Here is a 27145-nt window from a genome sequence, read left to right as displayed (position 1 = left end):
TTTTTTTTTTTTTTTTTTTTTTTTTTTTTTTTTTTTTTTCTGACGGTATTTTGCTGGAATACTTTTTGCAGAGGAGAAGACTGGAACTCTTCACAGCCGCAGTGCCAAGCGTCTCCTCTCCCTCCTATTTCAAAATAAATCATTCTCCTGGTGGTAATGAGTAATACAGAAAAATGCAGGCAGTGAGGATTTTGCCAGGGAGAGAGAGATTTGCAGTGCTGCGCTTTGGCTTCTACACAAACTTCTATTTAATGACACTGCCACAGAAGGAGTATTATATTATCTGTCCCACTGCTCAAGCCTTCAGTCTCGGCATTGTATAAGCACACTACTTTTTTACATTTATAAGCAGCAAGCGATTCCAGAAAAATTCCTGCTCCAGCTACAAAACTCAGCAGACCCCAACTGTGTCATTACCTCACCGTGCTGGGGCAAATCCTGCTCCTGCAGCTGCAAGGGACCTCAGCCAGCCATCCCGGTGTGCTCCAGCTGCCCCCCACCCCAGCCCCATAGCTTGATCCTGCTCTCTCTCACACCAAAATTGGGATTGCAGGGCTGCGGCCACCGCTCAGCATCTCTAAAAGAAGTCCTGGAGGGAAGCAGAGCCACCGTGCCGTGGAGAACTTATCCAGAGTTGACTGCTGGTCCCTACTGCTTGTTCTCTGCTGAACTGTTCCTGTTTGCAGAGGGAAAGTTAGGAGATTCCTTTTTCCGTTCAGTTAACCAGGATGTTTTTGACATTCAAAGATAGTATCAAAAGAGTTTTGCCTTTGAACGCTGTAGTCTGGCAGAAGTAGCTGCTTCAACCAGATAAATTTTACTTTGCTGCCTCAATAAAATGTTCTAAAGATTTCTCTCTCTCCCAGGAGCTGCTTGAAAATGCCAGCCTTCATTTGGCTAAAATACATTGAGCTAACAATCTCAGTGATTAATATCTACAACTATGCAATATCTACAATATCCAACTCCACCTGGGTAGAGAGACCTTGTGCATTTCTTTGCCTGTCTCACCAGAGTGCCTTGACCTTGGCCTGAGAGCCAGAAGGGATGCTTTTGCAGCATCTCTACCAGATTCTCACTGCGAGATGGCCAAGCTGTGCTTTTATGAAACAGAAGCGTGTCTGCTGGAAGCCAGAGAGCTGGGGTCACCCCCTTGGCATGCCGTGAATGGCCACGTTACAACCGTTCATTCACAAAGGTCAGCCTAAACCTGAGCTGAATTCCATCCAGGAGCGGGACAGAGAAACCCATATCCCGTTACCGGCTGCCTGAGCTGCCTAATCCCTGCAGCTGAAAGCTGACCTGCAACAGATGCTGCTTCAGCAGTTTCTAGGAGCCAAAGATGTCCAGGCATGGTCCATGCAATATATAGGGCCATTTCCTCAGCTGGCATAAGTTGCTGTAACTCTGATGACATCATCAGCATTATCCCGATTAATGCCATAAATAGGATCAGGCCATAATTTTTTAATTTGCCATGGCTCGTGTTTCGCGTGACACGGTGGCATACATTTGAGTCAAGAGGTCTTTTGTTAACATCTTCCTGAATATCTTAACATCTGATGCGCCAAAAGCAAAATGTCTCTTAGTTCTCATTTCCCTTGGACTCTCTTTTCAGCAGAGCTTAGGCTTGATTTATGTCGCTGTCAGTCGATAATGAGTCCTGACTGCCGGGGATTTGGGGCAGCTGTGCCAGCAGTTACCATGTTGTTGTTGGTCAAGCATCTGTTTTCTGCTGGACCAACTGGCTGGGCTGGAGGATGCTTTCTGGACACTGTACTGCTGGTGCCCAGGTCGGGGGCTCTGAGCCAGCCCTACCTCATGTGTATCCATATTTGTCCTGTTGTGGTGGTGCTGGGCATTTTAGAAAGAGGTGACTCACCTTAATGGTTTCATATATGGAGATACGGTCATTGAGGGAGAATCTGTCAGGAGAAAAGGCAGCTTCTTGCATCAGGAAAGTGGTGTTTATATTCGTGGTCTTCCAATTAGCAAAAAGTAATCATAGCTTTACTTGATTTTTAAAAGCCTTCATTTGGGGTTTAGGGCTCGTTCTCCATGCCACAGACCTGGGAAACACAGTTTGCTTTGGCATTTCAGTGGTGTTTTCTGACAGGTGTAAGATTTATGATTGGTTTGATGAAGTTAAAGCTGGCATGGCTTTTCTGCTGGCAGAGCATTTGAGCGGACAGTTTTATACAGCTCCAAAGAACTACATCAGACTGGAGCAGAGTTTGATTTAAAGATAATCTGGGGAAGGTGGAGTGCTATGAGAAAAGAGGTGGAAATACATATAAAATAAATGCAAGTGCTAGAATGAGTTGCCATCCTCGCTTTGCTCCTTTTTCACAGTCCTCAGTCTCTGGCATCCCCTCAATAGCAGGCAGGAGTTCTATATCAAAGGAAATGTTTGCCCTGTCATTTCTGATACTATTGGAGGTTTCTGCAGACACGCTGCCAAATTAGGTAGGCTGTACTGTTCCATTTCACTCCCACTGCTGGCTTTGGAGTCACTGCTCACACAGGAGGGAGTGGGACTCCATTGTGCCCAGTGGCCGCAGGCAAGGCTCATGTTCACCTTCCCTCAACAGCCCAGGTGTTATCACTGTCCAGACCTTCAGTGGGGACTGCAGCAGTGTTACAGCATTATTTCCAGTGTAAATGGGACCTCTTTGATTGTTAGCTGTGCCCCCAGCTCATGGTCAACATAACTAGAATGGCTTTAACCTGTGAGTAACACTGTGCTCTGCCATGGCTTCTCCTCACTGACTTTTTTTCATGTACTTTCTTGGTCATTGTAGGGAGAATTTTCTGGTTTTCCGTGATTCAGAGCAAGTGAACTTTATCTTTTTATTCATAAAATTCCTAAATGATCAGACATAAATGCTTCACTCCTGCCACTGTCCTCCCCAGGAGGCTTGTATGCCAAAAAAAGACTTGGAGCTGGCTGACAAGTCATTTCCTGACTTGCAGTCATTCTGGATTCACTCAGCTACCAGCCACCCCCGCAATGATCATTGTACCTGATGGAAGGGGAGCAGAATTACTGCTGGTTTTCTCTTGTTTGTTAGAGGTTTAAGCCTGCCAGATGTTAAACCTCACTTTGCACAGAAGCTGTTGATGACTTCTGACTTCTGTTATATAACTATGCAATGATGTGATGTTGTGATCTGGAAGTGTTAACCCTTTTGAATCTTACCTGCAGCATGTAGCTGTGGTCCATGACTAAGGATTTTTACTTAGCACCTTAATGCTCCAGTGTAAGGACACAGGAAATGATGCAGAATGTCTTTCTTTTCCTTACCTAAGAGATGTAGACACTGAAGTTCCAGATAATGATCAAGAACAGTTTGCTCCTCAGCTATCTAAATCTCCTCATGCACTTCAATATTTGGCCCCAAAATTTCCAAGGTCTGCTGGTTCAGGAACGTACAGATAGACCTGCTAGCCTGGCACAGGGTACATAGCACCAACTGATGTGTGTCACTTTGATGCAGGATCAGGCAAAGACAGCCCTTCCCAAATCTTGAGAGGAATCTGCTTCTCAGATGTGTTCAGAGCACATAGATCTGACAGGGAGTTATTATATAGTCTATTATATAGAGTCATTATATAGAGAGTACATATAATAGTTTCTATTATATAATGACCCAGGGAAGGAGGTTTCCAGACTTCTTAAGGATAGTGTGATGATTATATAGGTATTGTCCCTGAAAGACCCAGTCTGATCTCCTGATGGTCACAGCACCAGTCTGGAGCACAGCAATTATCTCCTGTTGAAGCTGGGACAGTCAGCTAGACCACAAGGTTCTTGGGATCAGAAGATCTGGAAGCAGCCTTAGGATAAGTGACTACCTTTGCCACGTTGGTTGCAGAAACAGTGTGCCCATTTTAAGGATACTCAAGCCTGAAATGTGTAGACAACATGACATAGATTTGTTAGTGGTATTTGCAGTGGCCATCATACTGCTCTATGGAGATCTGTGATCATGCATTTGGTTTAAGTGAAACTTTCTAAACATTGTTTTTGTAGAGAAGAGCCTTAAGATGCAAAGCCCAAAGAGCTGATTAGCAAAAGGCAAACACGAATAACTATTATATAATGATTTTTTAAATCTCATGATTTTTGTTCAGCTTGCAATATGCTTTTTTTTTTTCTTTCTGCCTGAGGTTTGCATTGCTGTGAGTGCTGAAAATAATGTTGCACAGCTGATTCAAGTAATCTTGAGTTATGTGCTGAGATTGATAAGCAGGGACATAGGTCCTGTGTCTTTGTACGTTTGCAGACCTAGCTCCTACCTGCAGTGCTGTGCACCGGCCTCTTTCAATATAAACTAACACAGACAGACATGAGGAAAAACCTGTGTTGCTCTCCTGATCCCTGACAGAATTTCACAGAGGAGGAGCTCGGGGTAGTGATCTGAGCGAGGCTGCATAGTGTCAGTCATTTGAGCAATTGGCCCCTGGTCTTATCCTTAGCACATACTTAACACATCTTGCCAAATTATGTGGTTGCTTAGTAATGTGAACAAACATCCCCTGGAGATTCAATAACCAAACTCATTATCACTTGTCATGTAGGCCAGGAACTGAATCCAGATCTCCAGGAGTGAGTGACTGGTGTGTTAACCTAGTCTCCCACTGCTAAAATAGCAGAATGAATATGTGCAAAGTCAGCTCCACGCAGTGGGTAGAAATATGCCCTAAGTAAAAACACAGAGAAGCGCCATTAAAAATTATTCTCATTACATAGATTTCATTATCTGAAATGGGAAGGGGGGAACTTGGTGTTTGTTAATGTTTCAGAGAAGGGCATAAATGAAGACTGATTTAAAAAAAAATTTTTTTTTTTTTTTAACTTGCAAAAACTAAGCAATGTAGCTGTTGTTCTGGTTAAGTGTTACAGAGAAAGAGGCTGCTGTGTGTGTCATCTCAAACACTTCAGGAGACCACTACATCAGTTTGAAAACAGCATCTCATTCCGGTGACACTTTGTGGGTGCTATTTGTTGGGTCTGCAGCTCTCACCACAGCTCCGGACATAGGTACCTGTGTTTGCTCCAGGTACCCAGCAGGGCATCACAGCAGTGCTGACATCTCCTTGGGACCTGAGCTCATATTCCAGTCAGAAATACGCCGTGGATGTACCATGCTCTTCTCGGGCTAGCTAGAGGGCACTGCCTTGTGAGCGTCATAAAGAGGTGATCTGAAATTCTCATGGAGTGCTCTGTCTCCTGCTCATCAGCAAGTTCCTTCTGGTTCATCAGGAAGATGCAGAAAATCAGCCAGTTTGCTTAACAATGATTTTGGCAGTGAATTCAATATTTGTAGATCTGCGTACTGAATACATATGCTGTTGGCTATAAAGATACCACATTTTTCACTCATAAGCAATCCCAGCTGCATATATAGTTTTTGGAGTTCTTTTATTTTATTTCATGCTGGAGTAAATTCCAGACCAGCTGCTCAGCGTACAAATGCGAGTTGTTTTAATTCATGTCGATAATGTATGCATCTCAGACATGGAGTGTGTGCATGCACTCGTAATGACGGGAGTTCAGAGGAACTGCAGAGATTCATAATCTGTCTGAACAAGGTCAGTGCTGGCAAACATGGAAGGAAACATCTTAAGCTGCTGTTGCCCTTCCGTGTAATACCTGCTCAAGGGTAAAATGGGCTTGATCTTCTTTAAGCAGCGTTTCCTATCTCTTCTTCTGGACGTCATGAACACATTAATTGTTTTCTAGATTTCAGTCTACAGAATCTTTTCACTGTCATCATCATTTTTAAACTGCCACTGAAATTACATTGTCTGAAGGCAAGCTATCCAAGTTTCTTGCACTTTTCATATTAAAAAAAAAGAGTTACAACTTCTGGTCATTCTTGGTATTAAACTCTTAAAGAGCTTTGGGAAGTGCTTTTTTGCCTGTGGTGAACTGGAGCATGTGGAAAAAATGTTTGAGAACCTGAGGAATATGTGTCTATTGCACTGTTTCTAGTTGAATTGCAAAGGTCTAGACTCAGTGGTCCAGTGGTTTCTCAGGGGTCTCTGTTCATCATTTCTTGTCTTTTCTCAGACTTGCCCAAATTCTGGATTTGCTCATATTTGGTTAGTTCCAGCCTAGACCATTAGGCAGTTACAGTTGAGTTATTGCTGTGCTGTAATGGACTTGCACATAATTTTTAAACACAGGCATAATCTTTCAAGTTCTGATTCCATTCAAACCAGAATGCGGACAATTCTTTAGTTGAGGTTTTGGCAGGGAAAGGGACAAGGTGGTGAAAAGAAAGCACTGGCATAGCAAGGAAAATAAATTCTTTTACTTTGAAATTCAACAGAGAATTTCCCATCTGCTCAAGCGACGGATCCAGCGCTCATTGGCAGACTTGGAGCTCCATCACTTACTGTCATATCAAAGCTGTGGTTTTATGGCAGGGCTGAGCCTACATAACCCCTACAGAGGATGCTAATGGAAAAAAAAAAAAGGGGGGGGTTCTGGTTCTATTTGAACCCTCTCATGTGGTGTGTACTCCCACTATCTTCCCTGTGGGACACATTGTGTTTGTGTTGTAGCCTGATGAGTCAACTGTGGGAGAAGGCCCCACAGATAAACAGCACTGACTGCCTAAAGCTGGGCTTACCCTTATCATTAAGCCACACCCTCAGCCAGCTCTTTCTCCAGGTCTTTTCTAAGGTCCCACTGCCAAGTAATTACCAGCAGAGAGCATTGAGGGAACTGAAGTTTTCTTCAGCAGTTCTGCAAAGTTCTTGCAACTGGGGAGGAATAATTCCATGCACCAGTACAGGTTGGGGGATGAGCTGCTGGAGGGGAGCTCTGCGGAAAGGGACCTGGGTGTCCTGGTGGATGACAGGTTGGCCATGAGCCAGCAGTGTGCCCTTGTGGCCAAGAGGGCCAATGGCATCCTGGGGTGTATTAAAAAGAGCGTGGCCAGCAGGTCGAGGGAGGTGATCCTCCCCCTCTACTCTGCCCTGGTAAGGCCTCATCTGGAGTACTGCGTCCAGTTCTGGGCTCCCCAGTACAAAAAAGACAGGGATCTCTTGGAAAGAGTCCAGCGGAGGGCCACAAAGATGGTGAAGGGCCTGGAGCATCTCCCCTATGAAGAAAGGCTGAGTGAACTGGGTCTGTTCAGCCTTGAGAAAAGGAGACTGAGAGGGGACCTGATCCAGGTCTATATCTAAGGTGTGGGGAGCAGAATGGCGAGGCCGGACTGTTTTCAGTGGTGAGTAGAGACAGGACAAGGGGAAACGGCTGGAAACTGCAGCATAGGAAGTTCTGCACAAACATGCACAAGAACTTCTTTACAGTGAGGTGACGGAGCACTGGAACAGGCTGCCCAGGGAGGTGGTGGAGTCTCCTTCTCTGGAGATGTTCAAGACCTGCCTGGATGCCTACCTGTGCGACCTGCTGTAGGGAACCTGCTTTGGCAGGGGGGTTGGACTCGATCTCTGGAGGTCCCTTCCAACCCCTGCAATTCTGTGATTCTGTGATTCTGTGAAAGGGGGATGGCTCAGAACACGACTGCTTGACTATGTTGTCCCCAGTGCCTCTGCAAAATGTAGGTGCAGATCCTTAATCTTGGGAGATATGCTGAGTTTATGTGACATCTGTAACTATGAATAGCTTTGTGGAGGAGGTATGCTGGAGTAATTAATTATAATGAGTAGGGAAACAAAGCTTAATTGGTTTTGACGTCATGGAAATATAGGATGTTGCCTTTTTCAGGGTGTGTTTCTGTTTTTGCAAAGCAAAACTTAACTCTGTACTTAACCCCAGAAGTTTAGTGTTGTCACACGTGTTTTGTAGGTGTCTCATCCTATGTGAGAACACGTTGTCCTGATATGGTCAGCTAAGCTTATGGCATAGGGAAAACAGTTAAGGCAGGCTGGGATCCTGAAGTGTTGACCTGCTGAATGAGGAGAGAGGTGAAGAGATTGTGTTGATGTTTCTACTAGGGAAGTGATGAGAATAGGAGTATGCCTTTCTTTTGCCTCTCTCAGTGGCCAAAACCTCTAATTTCTTTTGAGAGATCCCACAATAGTTTCCTCAAGTCAGGGGTCTAATATCTGTCTTTGAAAAACAAAATGCTCTTCGGTCTTATGACATGGCTAGAGGAGAAGCCTGTGCTCCTGCTTTATACAGTCTATCAGCGATTATAGCGTTAGCCTAGGGTAGAAGCGCAGGAATTCAATTCTATTCTGAAGGGATTCAGAACCACACAGGAGATGAATATACACCAGCATTGTGTTGTTTTGTTGTTAAGTCTTTTTTTTATTTGCTAATATGTAGTGTATCACTCTGTGATCCATTTCTTTATCAGCTGTGAAAACTATTTTGGTGAAAACAGTTTATTCCACCGAGTTAGAGAGCTGTCTTTAAACCTGGAAAAGAAATGCCCAGACATCCCATTATTATTGCTTTGAATTATTTATAGCATGTAGCATTTTACAAGACATTCTAAAAGCAAAAGAATCCCATATTTTAAGTATTACTAGGTGATAAATGGTGCACGCAATGCAGTATAGGATCACTGTCATGGAACTGCCCCCAGTGTCACTTGCCATGGAACTTGACTGTGTGATCACAGCAGTGACAATCAGTGGTACTGTCATTATGGTCAGTGGGAGAGCTCCTGATTTATTTACTTCATGTAGGCAAAATCTGAAACAAGCCTTGGAAAACATGAAGGTTATCACACCTAGTGAGGAGCAGGTGCAGTTCTCAAAATTAGTGTACAGTTTTGCAAGATAGAGTTTATGAGCTGGCTTTATAATAGCAAATAATCTGAAATATTTTCCCCTTTGAGGTTTGCAGCTCTATATTTTCTCACAGAAAAACAAAGGGATTGGCCTTATGTGCAGCTTTGTAGATGTCAGGTGTAGGTGCTGATGGCACAGAAGTGTAACTGAGACAAGGTTTCAGCTCTGGCTGTGCCTGGACCACACAGGGAAGGGAAAGTACGCGAGCAGCATTGAGCACGCCAAGCTGCTGCTATATACCCAGCCCATGCAGAGGGCTTGGCAAGTTCTGCACTCTGTCCTGCAGCAGAGAATGTGTGGGGCCACGGCTCCCAAAATCTTGAGCTAAGAGTGCCTGTGGTTTTGACCATGCTCTGTGGAAACACATCTGTTGATGATAGAAGGATATGTCAAATATGTCAATAACGTTCCAAGATGTATTGCAAACTCAGACGTCTGATTGAGAGCATAACAAGTTTTCTGATGCACTTCACCCTGGAGAAGAGTCAATCCTAAAAACAAGTGTGCTGGCTGTAGCAGCAGAGATCCTAACACAGACAGCAGTGCTACTGCTTAATCATTTGTATGCGTCCTTGCAGATTTTGTTGTAGCTGATGGGGTGGGTTTTTTTCTCTTGTACCTCATTAGAGCTGGTGCTTAACATTGGACAGCGTGCACTCCAGCTTAGCCAGAAATTCAAACACTTCGCTCATTAATATTAGTGTCTGTGTCAGAGGGCTGACTGCATCTCAAGCCTTTCTTTTTCCTTTCCTAAAGACATTTTTCACCCAAATTAATGACTGGTGCTTATCCAGTCTAAATCAGGATCCTATTACGGGAAGTAGAGGAGATTCTTCTGACTTCCAGTGAAATGTATGTTGTAATAATAGCCATGCAGAGGAGTGAAATGTAGCATGAGCATCCTGTGTGTGTCCCTTTAATTAGACACCATGCAGAGTTTGAAATCTGTGGTGCTTTCAAACATGTATAGCCATCATTTTAATCAAGCCTGAGAGTGCAGGAAGGTGTATCAGTTACATTCAGAATGAGGGGAAACGCCTGGGAAGTGGGTGCATGAAATAGATTTTTTTTTAGTGTTATTATTATTATGCACAGGGACAGCACTTTGAAAGTGTTAACCTGAAAAGGCACCAAGGAGCCCTGTAGTATGTCAGCAGCAGTCAGAGCACCAAAAGATCCTTGAGGCATAACTGTGACCCATATTCTGCAGATAATCAACTTTCCTCTCCCCTAAGGGGATTCAGGAGGATGGCATGAAAGCATGATTTGCATTCTGAAGCCTTGTATCTTCCTTGATGTTTTCCTTGTCTGCTTCGACTACTATTGCTCTGTGACATCAAAACACACAGAGGTTTGGTGGAGGAGCTAACCTGCTACTAATGGGAGTGTGGAGCAATGGGGGACCTTTCCTATCACAAAGGAGACAACATGTGGGGATGCTGGGGTGTGAGATGCTCCTTAGCCTCCTTGGTCCTGCTGCTCACTGCTTATCAAAGCTGGAGTTGATTAAAGCCCTTCTAGCTGCAAACTGGTTCAGGACTGGTGCAGAAAAGTGCCAGTCTGTGCTGTCAGCAGGATTTGGGCTTGAAAGTGATTCCTGATCATCTCTGTGAAGAGTCTACATTGGTAGGTTGTAGCTAATGAGTCATTTCAAAGCAAGGGACCTGGATGGGAGGATGAAGCTGTCAGGGGAGGGTGTGAGAAGGCAAGGAGTGGGCAAGCATCCCCCCAGAAATGTTATTCTGAGGGGAAACAGTAACCACAGTATCCCTTTCAATAAGCAGATGTGATTTAAAAAGCATGTTTCTTTCATTCCTAATGGATACCAGATATTTTAACTTTACTAGCCACAGCAAAATGAGGGGAAATAACCTCCCTTAAACTCCTACCCAGTGGATTGGTGTGTTTGTTCTTGGAGATGACCTGAGCATGAAGGGACCCGATGTGCTTGGGAAGGTCCCTGGCAGCAGAGGGACCAGGAGATTTCTCATGCAGTTGTGGATGAGTTAACTCCTCTTCCACTGACATTTTAAGCTGAGAATATTTCAGAGTTAGCATCTCCTGATGCTGTCTCTTCTCACAAAATCTGTCCCAGCGCAGAAGAAACCTCTGCAGTCTTACTGTAACCGTGAAAAAAAGACCCGTAGCAGGTTTTGTGTAACAGGATTTGTATAGGCTGCTGGTAAGGGTATGCCGTTGATAAATAAGATTCAGTTGTAAATATTCTGTGGTGACATGGGAATTTATCCACCTATTGAAGTGTACAAGCGAGCTACTGAGGAAACATGTTCCTTAGCTTAGCTGCGTATGCAGCCAGCGGTGCATTCATCCAATGCCCTGTCAGGTCAGCAAAGGCCTTGTTCAGGTAATGCAGTATTTATGAAACTGTTAATACCACATCAGAAAGTCCTCCTAGGCATGTTCTTAAAAGCTGCCTTACAAAAACTTGGGATAAGAGGAAACTAGAGGATATATTTTTGGCTTTGTAGTGCAAGACTCTGTTCTGTGGTCACACGTAGGAAGACACAGCAGAAGTAGGCAGGTCCCCTGCATCACAGTTATTTACAATAAAGCGGTGCTGGGTTTTCAGTAGGAATTGTAGATTCTCCCCTTTATCTCAAATAAGCACTAAGGCTGCTTTCCCATTGCTCTCAGGAGGCACTTTTTCACCCTACTGCCACATCAGAGGGCTTTTGTGGCCACTGGTTTTCCCCCCCAGCCTCACCCCCTGTAGCACCCCTGTAGCAGCCCTGGCAGCAGCCCTGCTTGCTGCCCTATAAACCCACCCGAAAACCTTTTAATGCTGACCCCTCGGGGAGTCCTCAGGCTGTGACATTGTTCCCTATTGACCCTATTTCACTTCAGAAAAAAAGAAAAGAAAATCTCTGAGTTCTGGAGGTTGTTCTGTGTTCTGCTGCCAGCAGACTCCCGTTAGCTGTCGCAGGCTGTTTGGGTGCTGGAGCCTGCGAGCTGCAGCTGAAGAAGTGGCTTGTGTTGCCGATTGTCGTGATTGCCAGTGACTGAAATGCTAGTAGCAGCAGCTTTTATGCAACCCTCAAGTTACCATGAAGTGGAGGAGGCAGAAAGGAGAAAGATTTTCCTGATGTGCATGTATTTATGTAGGAAAGCGAGGCCTGCTCCCCGCTTGCAGCAGGCCCGGCAACATTCGCCGGAGTGGGGCTCCCTCTGTTGAGCTCTGGGAGCCTCGCCAGATGGAAAGCGTCTTCCTCTGCAGCACAGCTGCTGCTCCATCCTGGGCAGCTCTGTCTCCAGACCTCTCTGTGTCACCTCTCCCCTTTTTGTGGTCCATCCGAGAGAGAAGAAAAATTGTGATGCAAAGCACCTGACAGAGCCAGGTGTGCGAGCGGCATCTCCCAGATGTGGTTTGTGTTGGGATGAAACCCAGCTCCAATGAGCTGCCGCAGAGCTGGGCCATGAGGTCCTCTCTGGGGCGGAGGTGGGAGAGCGTTGCTGCTGAGGAAATGGTTGAGTCACGAGGCAGGGAGCCAAGCGGAAAGATGTGGAAAGGCTGGAAAGCAAACCAAAGGTAGCGGGCTGGGTGGTGAGGTTACAGAGGCACTGCTGGAAAATGTAAGCTGTCCTGTGTGTTGTCAGCTTCCATAAGGAAAGATCAAATAAAGCCGTTAGCAGAGCTGCATCCTATGGGCTTTCAGGCAACACTTTTGCACTTTTCTCTAAAATGTTCTTTTTTCCTTTCTGTGACATACAGTGTAAAGAATCGTGTAAAATTCCACATCTGTAAATACTGCTGTTCTGGAGGTGAAGCAGCCTGAGAAAAAACATACGTCTTTCAAAACTGCACGGCAGCCTGAATTTCAACCCCTCCCATTTACCTTTGACCTATTTTATAGCATCTCTTCCGCTCTCTGACAGGCTTTGCTGTCTTTTGTCTTTGACCTGTCCAAGTGGCACACAGTAGTGAGGCTGCCCATTTAAGTTGAAGCAAAGGATTTCTTTCTGTTATTTTCTTTTCTCTTTGTTGAACATCTGATGGTTACTGCAGTCCTTCTTGCAGACTTGGCGCTGGTAAAGGCTGCACCTTGGGTACCGTGTTCAGTTCCAGGCAAGAAAGACATTGAGGCTCCGGAGTATCCAAAGAAGGACAACGAAGCTGTGAGGAGTCCAAAGCACAAGTCTTATGGGGAGCAGCTGAGGGACCTGGGATTGACTAGTCTGGAGAAGAGGAGGCTCAGGAGAGACATTATGTCTTTCTGCAGCTCTCTGAAAGGTGGTTGTGGTGAGGTAGGGTCAACCTCTTCTCCCAGTTAACAGCAGTAGGACATGAGGGAATGGCCTTAAATTGTGCCAGGGCAGGTTCAGGTTGGATATTAGGAGCAATTTCTTCTCAGGAGGAGTGATGAGACCTTGGCACAGGTTGCCCAGGGAGGGGGGTGGGAGTCTCCATCCTTGGAGGTGTTCAAGAAAACATGTCGATGCAGCACTGAGGGACATCAATGGGTCAGTGGGCATGGTAGGAATGGGCTGGTGGTTGGACTACATGATCTTAGAGGTCTTTTCCAACCTTAATGATTCTGTGACTTGGGGCTTCCCCTGAGGCCGTGCTCCATGATTAGGCTGAGTGTCCTGATGTACCTTCAACCCCTAACCATTCTATGATTCTGTGAGATCCCAAACTGGCTTGCAGCACCCTTTGTTTACACCAGGATGATGGGGTAGAATGTTGCCCATAAGATCCAGTGACTGTTTTCTGCTTGGAATGTGAAGACAGTTTCTCAGACCATACCTAAGCTTTGCAAAGCCTGTGGTCAACATATGAAAAACTATAAATATTTTCCTTGGTAGAGGCTGCCAGCCATTCAGCTTTGTTTCAGAGGAGATCACACCTAAGATAAAGCTCTATACTGCCTTGGAATGTTCTATACATTCACACTGTTTCATCAAGATTAACTGGATTAAAGTGGTTTAACTGAAAACAGAGTCAGACCTACAATGCCAGCACTGTGTTGACAGTACAGTTTCTTAAAGAACACAGAATCTGGAAAGTTTCAGGTTTTTCAGAGCATGAGGGACTTTGTTCTGCCGTGATTAAACAGCTGGCTGATGTTACGCACAGATCCTCTGAGCTGCAATAGCTGTGAATGCATGCTAGAGGTTTAACCTGAGCCTGGTACTCACTTGGTGCTTAACAGAAGTGCATGTAGCTTGAGAAGACTTGACTTGAAACAGCACTATATGAGGCAAGAGAGATCTTTGGATGTGTAAATAGGCTTGGGCTCCTATAGGCTTGGGGTTGAGTGATTGGATGACTGTGAAGAAGAAAGGTGCTGTTTGGTGCTCGGCTCAACTTGAGCCGGCAGTGTGCCCAGGTGGCCAAGAAAGCCAGTGCCATCCTTGCCTACATTAGAAATAGTGTGGCCAGCAGGAGCAGGGAGGTGATCATCCCCCTCTACTCAGCACCGGTGAGGCCACACCTCGAGTACTGTGTTCAGTTTTGGGCCCCTCACTACAGGAAAGATGTTGAGGCCCAGAGAAGGGCAACAAAACTGGTGAGGGTTCTGGAGCACAAGACTTATGAGGAGCGGCTGAGGGAGCTGGGATTGTTCAGTCTGGAGAAGAGGAGGCTCAGGGGAGACCTCATTGCACTGTACAACTTCCTGCAGGGAGGCTGTGGTGAAGAGGGGTTTGGCCTCTTCTCCCAGGCAACAAACAGAACCCAAGGAAATGGCCACAAGTTGTACCAGAGGAGGTTTAGGTTAGACATAAGGAAGAACTTTTTCTCTCAGAGAGTGGTCAGGCACTGGAATGGCTGCCCAGAGAGGTGGTGGAGTCGCCGTCCCTGACAGTGTTCAAGAGGTGTCTGGATGATGTGCTGCGTGATATGGTTTAGTGCTTGTGGTAGCAGTGGGGATGGGAGGACGGTTGGACTAGATGATGTTGCAGGTCATTTCCTACCTTGTGATTCTATGATTCTGTGATTCTAAATATTGACAGGCACTAAATGATTGGCTGAAGCAGCACGAGATGTGCAGGATATGTGAAGCTATTTTAGTCATGATTATGAAATCAGATGAGCCCAGCATGGGACACTCTCACAGGCAAGTTTTTAAATGTCCTGAGAGAGATGGTGTTGCATCATGAAACTGAACTCCTATTTTGATAAAGCAGGAGATCCTAAAGATGCCTATTTGACAAGCTGTGCAGTGGAAAGCCTGCTGTTTCTTTCTCAGTTCTGCTCCAGGCATCGATTGCAGTCTGAAAGTCTGAAAGATTTTTTTAATCTTGATGTGTCCCAAGGTGGACCTTTCAAGGTAAAATGTGAGTTAGGCCCGTTTTCTGTCTAAATTACAAAATAACCTTGAAGATGCTGTTCTCTTTAAAGAGCAGTTTGTGTTCTGTTAACCCACTGCTGAAGAATACTAAAGGTGTCCTTTGCTTTTTTGTGATGAATGTTGCTCCTTCCCTTTCTTTGGGTTAGCCAATGGGCTGGAGTGGTGCTCCATTGGCTTGCATTTGTTTAGCCTGAATTTGCTGAGCATTTAGCATGGTATCTTCATGCTAACTGCAGAATACATTCCTGGAAATGGAAGATAGGTTCTAAACTGTTTGGGCACTTCTCTAAAGAGCACTCCCAAAGTGTTCCCTAGATCTCACAGCACCTCAGAACAGTTTCAGAGAAGCATTTCGCCTCCTGTTCTAGGTGGGAGCTGGGCATAGTGTCAGTGCATATTGTGTCAATGGGACTGCAGTGCTCCACAGCAGTAGCAGCCGGGATCAGGACCTAATGGTTACGTCTAAGTCATTGGTTAAAGGAAACAGTAGAGCTTTAATTTAAATTTTATTTGTATTGGGATTTATTACTACTTAATAATAAGCATGACAAGTGTACAGAGTATATGAAGCATTAGGCTCAACTTTTGTTCTGTGAAAAACTACTTTTTATGAAGTGCTGCTTTTATTGTCAGCTTAACTACTTTTTTTTTCAAAGATTATTTTGAAAAGATTGCACCTTCGAACTGTGATGTTTTAGACTCTCAGTAATGGTTCCACCGAGCAGACTAATAGTGCATTGCTGATTTTCCTCTTTGCTACTTTGTATCAAATTAGATTATCTTCGATTAATTTTCCTACCGCTAAATTTGTGTGAAAGAGTGTGGCAGTGTCATAGATGTGATCTGTCATGTCAAGTGACCCATGGGCAATCGCTCTTCTCAGCAGTTATACATAAGACAAACTATTTGCATACAGAGGACAGGCCATTTTCAGAATTTTTGCTGCAAGTTGTAATTTGTGATCTGTCATCCTCAAAGTTCCTCTTGAAGACAGAAATCACTTAAAACTTTGTAGGTCGCAGGTTTTACCTTTGTTACACCATCATTGGCTGAAGTCTGTCCTAGCCTCCTTGCTTTCCTCAGTATGTTGCATTCTTGTTGCTTTCTGCCCTGGTTACAGAGCCACAGACTGGCTGATGCTGGCAGGCCCTTTGGGTCCCTCAGACCCACCCCCTCTCCAGCAGGGCCACCCAGAGCAGGGTGCCCAGGGCAATGGCCAGGCAGCTGCTGGAGATCCCCGAGGAGAATACCCCACAGCCTCTGGGCAGCCTGTGCAGTGCTGTCACCTGCGCAGTGCAGAAGTGCTCTGGGTGCTCTGTGGGAATCTTTCGTGTGCCAGTTTGTGCCCATGGCCTCTTGTCCTGGAAGGGAACCATTTAAAAGAGCCTGGCTGTGTAGTCTGTGCATTCTTCCCTCAGGTATTTATAGACACTGATATCTAAAATCTGTACAGCTGAAGCAAAGGCAGATGAGCTCTGATCTGTCATTTTTTTTCAGGGAACACCTGCAGAGTTTGCATGTGAGCTTGTGCAAATCCTTTAATTCTGCTTCTGCCTCTTCCTTCTCCTCCCCATACCTTCCCTGCCTCAATTTCCGTATGCGTAAAATGAGGATAGAGGATTGTTGTGTTCTGGTGCTCCCCATTTTCAGAAGCCACAGAAGGGATAAGTTCCTTGTCCAGTCTTCAGAATCCCCTGTGCCCAAATGACACACAGTTTCTGTGGTTAAAGGCAGTGGTCTGGGATCTAGGAGATTCAGTTCAATTCTTGCCTCAACCAGAAAGTCCCTGTGTGTCTGTAGGTTATTGAGATGCTTTAGAAAGATGTTAAACTGAAGGCATCTGCAGCTGTTGTGGGTTCATGCCCAGGAAGTAAGGAGCACGGGCAGGATGGGTCTGTGGGGTAAATGGCAGGGAGTAATGGGGCAGTGAACAGTCCCTGCTGCCCCCTGCTTTGTCCTTTACTCTGCCTAGCAGGCAGAACTGCCACTGCCACTGTGACCAAGCTGCCTGTTGTGTTTGCTGCTGGCTGCTTCAATCTGAGTGGAGGTTACCAGCAATTTATTTGGGAGATTGCTCCCTGCTTCCCTATCCCTGAGGGAGCTGAACAGACATTTCCCTTCAGGATTTAAGACACCTGACATGAATGGGTGCTTGCAAAGCAGACATTCAGGTGATAGTAAGGGTAAACACCCAGCCAGTCTCCTGCTCGGAGATCCTGCTGATCTGTATTCCACCACGCGGTCCATGTCCTCTCCACCACAACTGATGTGATTTGTGAGAAGCTGCTGTGTGTGGCAGATGACCATCTGCTGCAGGGTCGCCCAGCCTACCCACGGGCAGCTTCCTGCAGGTCGGAAGGCAGAAACACAAACCCCATGGATCACCACCAGATCTCTGCGTAGACTGAGATTTGTGTGATGCGTCAGAGCAAATGAGGCAAAAAATTAACACAATGTGTTTTAATTATTATTTATGCTTTCTGCTAGTGGTTCATGTTTAATTACAGTTAAGTTACAAATATGCATACTTTCCATGACTTTTTCCTTTCGGTGTCTTTTCTTCTTTGTATTTTGCTCAAATGACTTAAGTACAGCCTAAAACAATTTATCTGTCCTTAGTAGTGGTGTTCCTTGGCTGCTACAGCAGCATGTTATGGATCTGTTTGGTTTCATTCCTGCTTTAGCGTAGCTTTGGCTGTGAACAGAGCCACAGAGCGGAGGGAAGAAGCACTTGAGCACAGAAAAGCTTTTGTGTATGCGTGATTCTTCTGTCCCCTTGAAACAGGGCATAGGATAAGGATGCAACGCAGTGTGCTGGAAGCATCACACCTGCCTCTGGTGGGTACCCTTGCAGCAGAGGGGCTGGGATTTTCCTCCTTGCATTGCTCAAGCCACACAAGGGTAGGCAAGGAAAGCTACCCTGGAGCATCAGCATGGGTTTCACACAACTGATAAACAGTCTGTCTGCCGTTCTGCTGCTGCAGAGAGGAGCCACGGCTGCAGCCTCAGGAGGTTTTTTGAATTTGGGGAATGAACGTGAATGTGTACTTGATCTGTATGGGGGTTGAGAGAGAGTGGCAGTGTGGGGTTGTAGCATTTCTGTCTGGATTTGGTAACTGGAGGCCTTTCCCTTTTGTATTTTACATTTGAATTCTTACATAATGCAATGAACTGGTACCAAGAGTTAGTCTTGGACTTTTCTCATGTGTGTTTGTGAGCTGGTGAATCTTGTCAGCCTCTCTGGTGATTTTGCACATGGTGTCTGGATGCTTTCTTCAGTGTCCACCTTCCCTCATTGCACATGGACCCAGAAACTACATGCATACTCACCTCACACATCCAGACTCCGTTTGCTATCTCAAGAAAAACTGGTTGCATACAGTGAACCTTTTATTTTCGCTTCCTAAAGGGTGTGAAATAGGAAAAGCAAGGACAGCAGAAGTACCTACAAAACGCAAAGTGTCACTTTTCCTAGTGTGGCCGCCTTTATCAGGTGCTGGGTGCAGAAGCTGATGGGCTTGAAGCTCACATTGCTTCTGAGCCTATTGAGAAAACCTCTTTTCCATAACTTTCGGAAACTCAGCACCTGTTCTACCTGTGCAGCTTACTCTCTACAGAGCTTTCTACTGGAACATTTTACTGGAAATAAGCATGTTTGTGGATTTTCTTCCCCCTCCTTTTGTTCTTCAGGATATGTAATGAAAAATTCTCCAGTGCTGCCACTTAATTGCTTCATGGCTGTTGTTTGTCAATTTGCCAGCAGGTTTCTGCTTAACTGCTGCCATTTGACGTTGCTGAAACACAAATGCAGAATGATTGAGTTGCCAACATATCATTAAGTCTTCTGCGAGGGGCTTTTCAGCATATTAGCGCTTCAGGCTTTTACGTCACTATTGATTTCTGCAAGTGAAAAGAAACCTTTGGCAGCATTCAGCACTGTGCCAACCAGCATTTTCTGGCAGGAAAGCAGAAACTGGCCGTTGCCATTGACGTGACTTCATTCTTTCCTTCCTTCCTTCCTTTCTTTCTTGCATTCTTCATTCCTGTACACGCCCACATGAAGTATTGAAATTTTTACACATTCTAGCTGAATTCTAGTTAGCCTAACAATAAATCAAGGGGTAAATTGGTTTCTTAATGCGTGGCCAGAGACTGAGGCTGTTTTATTTGGAAGCTGCCGATGTAATGCCCAACTAAATCCCATGGTGGCTGGGGGTGGGGTGGTGGGACAGGAGAGTGGAACAGGAGGGGACATTGGGCTGGTCCCTGGGTAGGGGACACTGCAGGGGAGATGCTTCCTTGGGTGAGGGGAGTAGGTTTGGCACCATGGAACTTTTGGGCATGCTGATGATGACAGTGACAGACCAAAATGCTGCTACATAGAGTCGAGAGGAGACAGGAGAAGGGCGCAAGGCTGAGGTTTTGAAGAGAAAATGGGGAGTACTCACTCCTCAGTAGGGCTCGGGGATTTGCCCATGAGTCCTGGTCAGCGCCCTCACCTCTGAATTAAGGGTGTTCAGTGAGTGAGAGCGGAGTGGTTCGGCCAGAAGTACCTTCCACAAAGATTTAGCAAAGTTCGATCCCATGAAGGTTTCCAGGAATTACCTGAGTGTTGATGGGGAGTGATGTTACAGCTACTGAAGAGCAGCAGCCATTATTTTAGTTCTGCTTTTGAAATATTCTTAATGCTCACTTCTCATAGATGTGAAGAGTAATGTTCTGAATCCATTCTTCTGGGCACATACAGATGAACCAAAAGTAGAAGCAATAATAAACTGCCCCAAGATTGCTTCTTACAGACCTGAATTCAATATGTTATTTAACTGACTGGAAGTCTACTGAAGGCTGGACCTTTTGGCCAGAAGAATGTCTGAATGAAGAAACTTCAAGGGTTTACTTTGTGATTTCCTTTTTTGTTTGTTTTTTTTTTCCCTGTAATTGTGATCTTGAGTTTCTCTCCAAGGTTGACTGGCATGGGCACTTAGAGCTATGGGATGGAAAAGCAGCTTTACTGGAAAATTTTTAGAGGAGTCATTTTTTATTTTATTTTTTACCTCTGCCTGGGCAGCAGTAAACACAAGCTTTATCTGGGTTGTTTTAATCAAAATGGCCTTAGAGAAAGGCTGGGAAATGTCTATATTACAGCTGTTTTTCAGAGACAGGGTATCTTTTTGACTAAACAATAAGGGGGAAAGGAAGGGCTCATTTTTTTTTGTTGTTGGTTTTTTTTTTTTGATTGAAAAGCTGTGGCTCAGAATGAGAAATGCTGTTAGGTGGTAATGGGAACGTTTCATTTTGGAAGCACCTTGCCACTGGTAATTGCAGTTTCAGTACTTCTGTGCAGACGTTCTGTGAGCAGCACAGTCCCCAGCCAGATGATGTGGTCTGTAACAAGGCCTAAAAAAGAGAACAGGAGCACGAAGCACCTGAACTGCAAATTCCCTGGGAATGCCCCATTAGTGTTTCCAGATGAAACAATGCCAGATTTCGGATCCAAGCTGTTGTGTTACAGTTTGTTTGCTTTGCTTAAAAGTCAGTATTTTCATCAGATTAAGGAATAAAGAAGCACCTTTATCATTTTCTAGCCAGCTCAATTAATTAACAGGAAAAGCCCAGCACATGTTATGTAAGAACTGAGCTGATGACTGGTGAGACCACATAAACCCCATTTCTTTTTCTGTGGTTCTGGGTACCGTTCATTTTTAACAAGGCAAAAATGAGGCTTGGGAGCAAAAAGGTTAAAAAGCAAAGAAAGTGACCTGACCTTGATTCACTACAAAGATGTCAGGAATAGGAAGGCCCCATCTTGGGCAGGTGATCCAGAGCACTCTTGCCAGGTTTGTGCCTGGATCAGCAATGGTTCAGTACTCACCTGGCAGAAGTCGTGCTCCATGCTTGATTAATTGTCTTCTCCCAGTGTGAGTTAAGGAAATAAATCTTTTATTTCTAGATTTCCTCCAAGCTGCATAATCTTTCTTCCAGCTTAATAATTTTTCAAGATAGGTGATGCAATCCATGCTTTGCCTAACGTGGTATTGTGTGCTTAAACTTCAGAATACCGGGAAGAGAAACAAAGCTTTGGTGTCAAGGGTGTCATTTTGGTGTCACTGTCCTGGCATTGGAAAAAAAGTCTATCAGTGGGATGCTGCCAGTAGTTTGGCAGAGTGTTTTATGTATGCTTTGTTAGCTAGCTGTTGATTTGCTGCGTTCTTACGCTTTTTGTTATGTTTGAAGGTGCTTCCAATATACTGGTTTTCAAGTGGGTACCTTCATTCATACACAGCATTGGTTATGCTGCAAAGAAAAATGAGGGGAAAAAATGAGAAACAATGAACTGGTAATGAGACAACCCATCCAAAAGAGATCAAATCCCTGTGCAGAGAGCACAGGGTTAGGGTTATACAGCTAATGCCTGCTTCGCTGACTCCTTTGCTACGTGATGCAAGCGGGAGTTTTTACATTCACATGCTTACCAAGATCTGTACATCTATTCAGTCCTGTTCTAGCAAGAAGAGCAGGTTAATGCCCATGTATGAAGATAGCCAGCAGTGTCCCTGCAGTCCAGAAAGTCAACCGTATCCTGGGCTGCATCAAAAACAGTGTGATCAGCAGGTGGAGGGAGGTGACATGCCCCTCTGCTCAGCACTGGTGAGTCCTCACCAGGAGTATACATCCAGATGGGGTGTCCTCGGTACAGGAGAGACTTGGATTTGTTTACATACCCCCTCTTATGTTCCCTGCAGTACATGATGCTATGCATTTGGGCTGAGTCTTGCAACCTGGCTTTTGGATCAAGCTAAATAAAATGAGAAATGTCACAGGGTAATACAGTAATGCATCTTTCCCCCAGTATGGGTCACTCTGACTATCGCAGAGCTGCCTGTCCCCACAGCTGCTCCCTGCACCATGCCATGAAGGGAAGGGGCAAGGCACAGGCTGGGCAAGCTGCACTGCCACTAAAGAAGCCACAGTGAGGGAGTCTTGCACCAGGCCAAATCAACCCCTGGGGTGAATTCTTCACAATCAAGGAATTTCCACCAGAACAGGTTTCTGTTTTCTATCACACTGATTTATTCACATTTTAGGCTTTTTTTGCTCTTGCACTGTGATTTTTTTTTAAAGTCTCTTTCTTTCTTTCTTTTAATGAGAGCAAAAGCCTCAGAGCTCTTTTTAGTTCTAAAAGAAAGATTTGACGCATTCTGTCTATTCCAGTTTTCCCCAGGGGCATTAATTCATAAGCAACAAAGAATATTATAACTGTTTACAGTAGCCCTCAGTGAACAGCATGAGACTTGGGGATTTGAAAGAAAGAAGGGTATTTGGCTTCAGAATGAAGAGCTAAACTAAGAGCTTCAAACTCAAAAATGTTTGGAGTTCCTCAAACAAACACCACAAAAAAAAAAATTAATTTGCCAACTTCTAAGATTGTGTGAATCTTCAAGCTGGCTTTGTTTCATTTATTTTGCTGTACCACAGAAACCAAAGCAGTCCCAAAGGTCAAAATGTCTGATGCTTTACCTTCAGCTGTGCCACGTTCTACTCATTTAATCACAGATTACTGCTGTTAGAGCAGCCTGTACCATTGGACAGAAGGTGCTGTGGGCTTCAGCTGGACCCCAGGAGTACTGCTGAACCTCTCTGTGGCCACACTGCTGACTATGGTGTTGCACACTTACCTCCTCTATCCCACCTCTGCTCACATCCTCATTTCTGTGTAGGATTCAGGGTCCTGTGCCATGTAGCAGGTCGCTGCAGCTATTGGGGTCATGTGGTCATGGACGATTACTTTGCATCTAGCTCCAGGTGACTTCAAAAAGGAAATTGGCTCTGGCTGGGGTTTTACTAATGCTGTTGTGTATTTTGCTTTCCCAGAGTGCTTCTCAGCTTCCCTACGGCAAAGCTCTCTACACATACGAGGGAAAAGAGCCTGGAGACCTCAAGTTTAACAAAGGGGACATCATCATACTGCGGCGGAAGGTGGATGAGAACTGGTATCATGGGGAGCTCAATGGCAACCATGGCTTCTTCCCCGCCAGCTACATCCAGTGCATCAAGCCGCTCCCTCAAGCTCCACCTCAGGGCAAAGCACTTTACGACTTTGAAATAAAGGATAAAGATCAAGACAAGGATTGCCTGACCTTCACCAAGGTAGGGGAATAATGTTTTCTCCTAAAAACAAACAAACAAACACAAAAACACCTGTTTGGAAAGTGGCTCTTGCAACTGTGCCTGGATTTCCTTCTCTAAATGGGGTGCCTCCTCATCCTGTGCTGAAGGACGTCGATGTCTCCTGACATCTCCTCCTCATCAGGCAGAACCCAGTCGCTGCCCCTGTAGTGTGCCAGCCAAGCCCAAAGGTAGCATCCTTGAGTAATTGCTCTCTTTTTGTCTGAAGGATGGACCACTGGGATAACACATGGCAGGTACTGCACAGTTAGCATAAAGCCAGTGCAACCTAACGAGTAGAAGAGGATATGCACTTCATGGTGATGCTTTTCCTTCTAAAAAACATACATTTCATCTACATCAAAATGATATGCAAGAACTTCCAAATCTCAGAAAAAAAAAGGAAATGGAAACATATCCATTACTGTTCCTTACTGAATCGGAAGTTTCCGTGTTTTTTTTTTTGTTTAAAAATGCCATGGAGCTTTAAAATGTTTGTTTCATTGCACTGTGTCCCAGTTAGCAACTGAAACACGCTGCCATCATGTATCACAACGTTTCCTATTTTAATAACAAAAACATGTTGAAAGCAGGCATTTAAAACAAAGTCATTGCTTTTTGTTAAAGACAGACCTGTTTAATAAATCCCGTTTGGAATTAGGGAAAACTGAGATATTGTCATTTCCTTTGGATTTAAAATACCACGTTTCCCTATTCTCCCCTACCTCCCCTCCTGCTTTCACTCACCCCTTTCTTGCAATTTGTGTTGACCTCAGATGGGATTCATGGATACCAAGAAACCCACAGTAAAATAAAGCATATCCCCTAAGGTTAATTTATGGCACTGAAAGCCACGGAGAACCTGCTCATTGTCATTTTCTATTTTATTTTAGCTGTCTGTGGTTGTTACAGTATCACATAAAGTAATAATAGTTATGCTGAAAATGAATATGAAATAGATGGTAAAAATATCCTTCACAGGGATTTTACTGACCTCCTCTTTGGAGGCTACTTATTATAGCCCAATGAATTACTTGCAGCATATAATTTTCTCACCAAATGTAACATCTTTTTCAGTCGTGCCACATTTCTCAGCAGAATGCAATTTCCTAGAACATATACTTTCTCATACTTATTTAACAAAAGATTTGTAAGCATTTTTGCTCTGCAGAGAGCAAAGTGTTTGATTGCAAACACTGCAGACCCAGTGACAACACAGCCTCACTGGAGCTGTGAAACTCTTGAGTGAATGCGCTGCTTGGTGGGAGCTGTGCACTAACAAAGCCAGGAGTTACCTCTGAGGCACTATATATATTGATACTGTATATGTACAAATATACTGAGACAGATTTGTGGGCACGCTGCCCAGGTAGAGGTACAGTAGTGGTTTATTCTCCTCGTCTGTCTAAGGTATTCATCACTTGCTTGATAGAAGCAACACATTTGATATGGCAGGCAGTGCGGCCTCTTTTCTTCCAGTGGGTGCTGTCTTGGGCACTTTTGTGTTTGGTATATGTGGTGCCATTTATTAGTATCCTCCCTTTACAGTAACTGCTTTTGCATACTAATAGTTCTCATTTTGTTGGCTGTCCATTCCCATAGGCATTTCTTTCTGCTGTGTAGCTCTAGTCTCAATCTTTCAGTTTTCCTTTTCTCACCCCTCTTGTTACTTTCTGCATCCTTTTATCCCTGGTGTCTGTGTTTTCCCCAGAGAGGGTTTGGTTTCACTTCTGCTGCTTTCTTCTTTAGTTCCTTCCACTATGCACACTGTCACCTTGTAACTGTTTTTATGTCTTGCCTATTGTTCTCTCTGACAGTGAATAATCTATTTTTCATCTTGCGACTTTAGCATCGTGTTTTCATCGCATTTCCCAATGCTAATTTTAGCTGTCACCTGCGCTGATGAAGGTTCCTGTTTAGCTCAGATTTTAGATCATCTGCTGATGCAGCCAGTTCCTTTGCACAGTCACGGGCAAGTGGTTGCTGCAGATGTGATTTGGCACTCACTCAGAGTAGCAGTCATCATTTGAGTGTCCCAGTTTGGGTGTGAGGATGCTGGATCTCAATTTCATCTACGCTATTTTCTCTTTTCTCAAGTAGAACAGTTGCATCAACACACCATTCATACAAACTAGCACAACCTATTTGTGTCCCAAATATCAATTAACGCTACCAGACTTTTATAATTGGATTTTATTTATAAACATTTAATAAAGGAGAAATTTCTTCTTAACGGGAACTACCAGAAGACAAAACAAACATAGGGATGGTGTTATTATGTTTTGTTACTTGTTTGCTGGACTTTGCTTTTCCCCATCTTCTTTGTTACCGTGCAGTTAGGATATATGTTGGTTGCAATAAAAGAAAACAAAGGAAAGATACTTGGTCTTTACTCTCAGTAGTTTTTTTTCAACATTAAGATGATCTGTTGTTCCAGAGATGGAGTGCAAGGAAGTGAAGTATGCTGTACACTGATCCTCATAGGGCTTCTGCCATTTACCTGTTTCCATCTTCTATCTGCAGAACACTCTACAGAGAAAAGGCCAAAGATAAATCAATGATAATAGTTCTTTATGTGTTGGTGCAGGTGTAAAATTGGGAGGGACAGACCAGCTGCCTCCTGAGCATCCAGGGCAGCAAACAAACCTGCCATACTCATACGCATATGCACTACTTCCCTAACTCCTCCTCCCTAATTAGCCATAGGTAAAGGCAGAGGGTCCTGCCTTTGCAGGAACCACAAGAAAATAAATCACCCTGGGTACACAACTTAAGATATATTTTCCTCAATGATTAGCAGGGATCAGCCAAATCAACTACTGAGGAATTACATTGCTCTCTATAATGACTGTCTGCATCCCTCAGTCAAAGTCCAGTAGCTCCTGATTCTCTCTAATGTGGTTGCTATCAGCATGGAGCATCTTGCTACACAACTTTGAGATATGCTCACTGAACACAGCTTGCTAACGTCTCCTTAGCTGATACTGCTGTATGAGCCCGTGCTCTTGCTATGTCCTACAAAAAAATGACCCATCCTTCCTTGGGTTGGGATTTCTGATATAAGATTCTGATATCTGATTCTGATTTCAGCTGCAGCAATACACATCTGGAGTAATCACATGGCTGGCTGGCTGGCTGTGTAGTTACACAGTTAGATGGAGTCTGTCTTGAGCCCAGTTCTGTTCTGGTGTTTGACTACATTTGCATGCATGAGTCCAGGTGGTCCTCTGGGGCTTGAGTCCCAGTGGCAGATAAGTTTCAAACCTCCCAAAGCATCAGCTGTTTCCCATACTTTGTTGCTCATCACATTTCCAGTCATCCATTTCCTTTACTTCCTTTCCCATCATTTTCTCTTCCAGCCCACATTGATGTTTAACGAGTTTTGTGCCAATCCTGCAGCCATAACATCCTGTGCTGGTACCTGCCTGCATCCCAAGCCCTTAGCACTCAGCACTGGTAGTCTCTGCTTTTGAGAAAGATTGCCATGCTGTAGCTGTCAACAGAGGTGCTCGCTGCCATCGTGCCAGTGCAGGATCTCCCTGCAGCTGGAGATGGAGCTGTCATTTTGCAGAATAGCAGGCGCATCTGCTTGATGTTGCTTTGTTAGCAGCCATTAATGATTAGAGTAAAAATCAGGCTGTGAGTCATGACTATTATTGGACACAATTTTGTGCTGTTTCCTCAGCAAAAGGGTTCATTTTGCCATCGGATTGCTTTTTGCATGATTTATCTTCTACTTACTTTCTGATAATGGTTATAAACTTGGCAGCATAGGTCCTACACACCTGGCTGGAACGAGGCTGCCCTGTGCTGGTGAATAAGGAGAGAATTCAGCAGGTAATAGAGGGGCAAATAATTAGAGACTTTAGCAACAGGCACGGAAAGAGCAC

The 27145-nt window shown here is 44.6% G+C and overlaps 1 protein-coding gene across 1 annotated transcript in view; it reads left to right on the top strand.

The window, feature by feature from the left end:
* The window catches only part of SH3RF3 (SH3 domain containing ring finger 3), a gene marked incomplete at its 5' end in the record, with an annotated part of 235066 nt that overhangs the window by 124584 nt on the left and 83337 nt on the right, over positions 1–27145 (top strand). The window contains one exon of the mRNA XM_042866782.1: positions 22962–23237. Coding sequence (XP_042722716.1) covers positions 22962–23237 — 276 coding nt within the window. The remainder of the gene's footprint in view (positions 1–22961; positions 23238–27145) is intronic.

The sequence above is a fragment of the Lagopus leucura genome, unplaced genomic scaffold (genome assembly GCF_019238085.1).
Source record: "Lagopus leucura isolate 7727_CA_CO unplaced genomic scaffold, USGS_WTPT01 Super-Scaffold_100001, whole genome shotgun sequence".
Lineage (NCBI taxonomy): Eukaryota > Metazoa > Chordata > Aves > Galliformes > Phasianidae > Lagopus > Lagopus leucura.
Note: the sequence above shows the minus strand (reverse complement) of the source record. Positions and strands in the feature narration are given on the sequence as shown.